The following is a 6,030-nucleotide window of genomic DNA, read 5'->3' as shown; positions in this document are numbered from 1 at the left end:
AGGAATAAAAGAAAACTGAAACAAAAGAACTGACAAATAAAATGAGAGTTATGAAAAGTACAGGGAAGTAAAAACTGAAATAAAAACTGCTTTAAATAACGCTTCATTGAAGAAACTGTGTTGTCTCTTTGTTGCGCTTGTTGTAATCTGTTTGCGCTTTGTATAGGCCAGTTTGTCACTTTTGAAACTGGACCTTCATCTATTCAATCGCTTGTAACTTTACTTCTTGAAGTCACATTGGATTCAATGCGGTGTCATAATGTGCAGGATTAGATAGTACATCTATTAACAAACATATTTACCCCAATATGGTTTAGTTTTATTTTCCCAAGTGTACGGATACTTTTTGGCGCAGTATATTTGCTTAGTTAAGGTTCGCGACCCAATTGCGAAGTGTTTGCGACCCAAAATTTAATTACGTTTTGTATATTCCTGTGAAGATCACACAATAAATAACACGACCATTTTGCTATTTCTTGAATAACGTGTTTACGAAGTTCTATTGCAAACCTGACAGCTTTTATTAGTAACATGATTATTGAAATTCGAGTATGTACAAAACATAGCATGATGCAGTCATGTCTACAGTAGAATTCATCTCGACCTTTGCAGGACTTAACCCCATTAAAAGCTATTAAACCAAGATAACACTCATTGAAACAGCTCAACTGATTAAATCGGATCTTCTCTGGTTGTGCACAAGTAGCCTACAAGTGTCTGTTTTCATGTGCGATATCGCAATAAAGCTGGTATTCATAGCTTCAGTTGGGTAACCGATTATAAAGGAAACGAAAGGAAACAATGGTATGTGTGGCTTTGTTCACGAAATCAGACAATGGCGTGCTTTTTGTAAACCAGCATTCTTGAAAATGAGCAACATAATGATTTTTGACTTAACACGGTTTGAAAATAATTTCTTCATATTTTTGGTGTTATCTGTCGTTTACATGTCCTTCCTAAAACACAAAAGTACGACCCTCTCCAAACACCTAAATTAGCTAAAAATTTAGGACATGTTACAAAACTATATTGTCTAGAATTTTAGAATTGGCCGGTTATTTTTCACACAGCGACGTTAACTAGGCAATGTACTATTACCTATAACATTAACTAAAACACCAAAGTACGAATATTTCCAAACATCTAAATTAGCTAAAAATTTAGGACATGTTAAAAACTATATTTTCTAGAACTCTAGAAGAGTACTTTTAATATTGGCCGGTTATTTTTCACACAGCGACGTTAACTAGTCATATCCCCATACTTTTAACGTAGGGCTATTTGTAGGGGTCACGCGTCAATGGGAAAGAGCACTGTGTATTGTGTATAGGAAAACGGACAGTAACTGCAGTATGGCCAGGCCAGTCTAGGTTAAAGGGCATATAAACTGTGGCCTAGGCCAATAATGGCCTGGCCTGGCCATGTTTTGTATACTCCTTTGGTATTCACACCAACGCACTGAAGGGTCTATTGTTCTATTGTGTCCGATTTGAGCGCTGACATATTGGAAAATGTTGCCAATTAATATTCATGAGAGTGTACATTCAACGTCCAGTTATCGAAATTGGGTTACTTGTGTTTGGCAGGTGTGAAATACATCTGACTGGGTGTTTTAATTACGTAACGCATAAAGGTTTTGGCATCATTGAATGGCTGCCTAGTACTGTTATATGCTTAGTTTCTAAAGTCTGCATAAAAAGTAACTTTGTTTTCACAATATTTCAACATAAAAAGAAGGATGATTTATTTACGCGCATTTTGATACCCCATTTGTCAAATTTTGTTCAATATTAACAATACAGCATTGTTTTGAAAGAAAAATACGCCAATTTAAAAGTTGCAGTTATTTGTATTGATTTGAAGTAAGCGCGAAGATAATGGCGGGATTTACGTGTTTACAGTGCTGGCATTATAACCATTGATCGCTGTAAACTGCAACTTTTAAATTTTGGTGTTTTTCTGTAAAAGCACTACTGTGTTGTTAATAGTGAACGACATTTGACGAATGGGGTATCAAAATGCTCGTAAATAAATCATACTTCTCTCTATGTTGAAATATTGTGAAAACAATTATTAGTTCTGAATCTATAGACTGAAAGCTTTCTTCCACGATAAAACATCAACATCCAAAGAATTGGACCCCTTTGAAGCTCTTAATCCAAAACGATCCAACTGGACTCCCCTACCAGGCCAATACCCCGCTCTCGACTCTTACATCTACAAAAACGTAAACATCACCTCTAAAGAACGCGAAGCGATCACCCGTCTACGCAACAACCCTGACATTGTGATTAAACCAGCTGATAAAGGTGGCGCGATTGTAGTTTTGAGAAAGGATCTTTACATCCAGGAAGCTGAGAGACAACTCAGTAACGCCGACTTCTACGAGGAGGTCCAACAAGACTTGACGCAAGATCACAACGACACTGTTATTAGGACTGTTGAGGAATTTATTGATAATGGTGATCTTCCGGAATCCGCATGTAACCTTATTTGCACCAACCCCCGCCAAGCTCGTTTCTATCTGCTTCCCAAAATCCATAAAGCCAACACCCCAGGAAGGCCAGTAGTATCTACGTGTAATTACCCCACTGAACTGATATCAAGTTATCTTGATAGTGTTCTCACTCCGATCGTGGAGTCTCTGCCATCGTATGTCAAAGATACCAATGATGCACTGCGTATTTTCGATCATTTTGAATTTTCTGGACCTAACCGACTTCTGTTTACTATGGATGTTAAATCGCTTTACACGGTCATACACATCGATGAGGCTCTAGTTGCTCTTAAATACTTCCTGGATCGCACCCCATCCACCAACAGACCCAGCACCACTACACTGATTAGGCTTGCTGATCTAGTTCTCAAACTTTCGTCATTTGAGTTTAACAACAAGCACTTCATCCAGAAATCTGGGATCGTCATGGGGACTAAATTAGGCCCCAGCATGGCTTGCATCTTCATGGGTTATATAATAGAGGATCAAATCTTCTCCCAGTATAACGGTATCAAACCAGATCTCTACCGCCGCTACATAGATGACATCATCGGATTTTCGTCATGTTCTCGCGATGACCTGGAGAAATTCATCAATTATGTGAAATCATTTCATCCATCCTTAGATTTCACCTTCGAAATCTCCAATAACTCGCTATCGTTCCTCGACATTCAAGTCCTTGTCAACCAAGACAACAACAAACTCAGAACCAGCGTCTACTAAAAACCTACCGATTCCCATAGCTACCTTACCTACTCCTCATCACATCCTTCGGCGTGCAAAACTCTATCCCTCAATCTCAGCTTCTCCGACTTCGCCGTCTTTGCAGTGAAGATGAAGATTTTGAGAACCGAGCTTCTGAAATGTGCACCTTCTTCCACGAGAGAGACTACCCGGAACACATCACTAAAGATGCTAAGCGTAAGGTTGATAGAATATCTCGTGAAGAAGCTATCAAACCTACACCTGCCACCAACACCGATCGCGTCCCGCTGGTTCTCACATATCACCCTCTGAACGTACGTGTTGCCAAAATCGTTCAGAAGAATTTCCACTTAATTCGCGCGGATGCAGCTACTCATGCCATCTTCCCATCACCTCCCCTACAAGCGTACAGAAAAGACCAAAACCTCAAAGACTCTCTCGTCCACTCCCTAGTCACACCTAAGCATGATAATGCCTCCATGACCGCATGTAAGAGACCGCGATGCAAAACTTGTCGGTTTGTCTATAACACTGCTACAATCAACGGTCCCAAAGATAACTTTAACATCAAGGGTGACTTCACTTGCACCACTAAGGACTGCATATATGCCATTACGTGTCGAAAATGCGCTTCAGTGTACATCGGTGAAACTGGACGAATGATATCAGAACGTTTTCGGGAACATCTCAGAGATACCAACAGAGGGGACATCACCAAACCAGTTGCTAAACATTTTTCAACGAATGGTCACAGCCAGGAAGACATGCAAATTACTGGACTCAAAAAATGCCACGGTAACACGGCAAGTCGCCGCAAAGATGAACAGCAGCTAATTTTCAATTTAGGAACACTTACGCCTTCAGGAATGAACGTTGATTTTCCCGCTTTCCGTCGTTAGGCCCTTCAAGTATTATATCATGGCTATGAAAAAGGCCTATGGCCGAAAGCTCGCCCAATTTTATATACTTCACGGTAGTTTCCTACTTTTTACTTTTGTATTCATCATCACACTGCCGACGCAGCTTTTTACTGTGTATTTATAACAGTTGAGTTACTTTTTGTGCAGACTTTATAATAATAATTATTATTTTCTTTATTTTTTCCTTTCTCTGCACTTATTCTTTCTTATGCCTACACTTTAGCAGTAGCGTAGAATTCTTTTTGACATGGGGGTGGGATATTTTTGTAGGCCTACCCGGTATAGTGAATCCAGTACCTGTACCTTATGGGACAAATGCGCGAGAAAAATTTTACCATAGGCCCATTGAAACTAAACTGGTGAAATATGGGACAAAAGTGGAATAAATTCGCACGAAGCACTAAAGAAATGGCATTTTTGTGGCTAATATGGTCAAATATGAGGTTGATTTCGACAGAAACCCATGCACAGGCGTCAACTTGGGGGGTGTGATTGTATGGACCACCCCTGGCAAAATATTGGGGGGATTTATCCCCCCGGATTTATACGCCTATGCACTTTAGGGACATGTCACTCCATCATTCTCCTTATCCCTCTCTCTCTCCTTCTCCCCTCTTCCTTTTTTTCTTTTTTGTCTTCCTCCCTCCTTACAATCTCGATCACCCATCCGCTTCTCCTCTTTTCACCCCTCGACCCCTCCTTCACTACCTCAATTGCCTCTACTGGTTTTTAAAATGGATATTCGTGATATTAAGAAACCCATTTGACTTTATTGAACAGGCCTATAATCATGATAACAGTATATAGGCCTACTGCGAAGGAGTTAATTATTATAGAAAGTGACACAGATAGACCTATATACATAGCAGCCATGGCACGTTGTTACGGGTAATCGATCAGCAACTGTATTGAATTGATTTAAATGAGGCGCCTAAATAAATTTGGGTGGTAAATAATTGTACTCCGACGGTGAAGTGTGATTTTGTGTGCTGGCGAACACTCAGTCACACCCTTGGGTTGAATAAGGACAATGGGTACCTCTCACTCAAGTGGGCGCTTTCACACGATATTCTTTTGATCACTTATTGACAGTAGCCTGCCTGGTAAAGCGTTAATACGCTGTCAGGTTAGTTACCGATTTAACGGTGGAACTATTTTGTCCTGAACAAAAGGTACCTCTCGATGAATAGCTTGGCGGAACTTCTAATCGGCACAAAGTTAAAATGCGTTACATAATCTATTGCGCCTCCGCGAATATGATAGCTCCGTGATTCACACACTTTGGATTACCTACAATCATGACAATGATCACATCACTCCATAAAATAGTAAATGACACTCTTTCAAGAATGAATTGACACTCTTGAAAGAGTATGATTTCACTCCTTATTTAGAGTGATCACGACATACGTAACCAATAAAGTCAGAGTGAACTTCCATCATACATTTCAAGCATTAGAGAATATTTTTGTTAGTCAGAGTGTAATGTTGCTAAATATTTTATTTAGTGAAAGATTACTGTTGTAAGGAATGGGGAAAATGAACAGAATTTGAAATAACATGAACCCTTTCAGGAAACAAATTCCATCTTAAAATATTGTCCAGTTTGATATTCTCTCATTTGATGCTCCTAAAAAAACACAAGTTAATTAATCCATTGTGTCAAATCGCAAAGAATAAAACTATACACTCTAAAGGTTCGTTCATACTACCACCGCATTTGCGATGCGTTGCTTTGCGATACCGATATATCGATTATTTTTGCCGCAACTCAACGCAACTCGTCGTATTTCCAAGTTAAAATGTATTCAACTTTGTTGCGATATCGCAGTGCAGTAGTTTGCAGTACAATGCAGTGCGGCATCGCACCGCATCGCAAATGTTCAATGACGTAAAATCGATAATATG

At 39.5% G+C, this 6,030-nt stretch overlaps 1 protein-coding gene across 1 annotated transcript; it reads left to right on the top strand.

Moving 5' to 3' along the window:
- The first annotated feature begins 1,352 nt into the window (after positions 1-1,352).
- On the top strand, positions 1,353-3,220 carry LOC140172542 (uncharacterized). Its single transcript, XM_072195687.1, has 2 exons — positions 1,353-1,360; positions 2,092-3,220. Exons 1-2 carry the CDS (start codon positions 1,353-1,355, stop codon positions 3,218-3,220), a joined length of 1,137 nt encoding a protein of 378 aa, XP_072051788.1.
- Positions 3,221-6,030: the final 2,810 nt, after the last annotated feature.

The sequence above is a fragment of the Amphiura filiformis genome, chromosome 16 (assembly GCF_039555335.1).
Source record: "Amphiura filiformis chromosome 16, Afil_fr2py, whole genome shotgun sequence".
NCBI classification, from domain to species: Eukaryota; Metazoa; Echinodermata; class Ophiuroidea; order Amphilepidida; family Amphiuridae; genus Amphiura; species Amphiura filiformis.
Note: the sequence above shows the minus strand (reverse complement) of the source record. Positions and strands in the feature narration are given on the sequence as shown.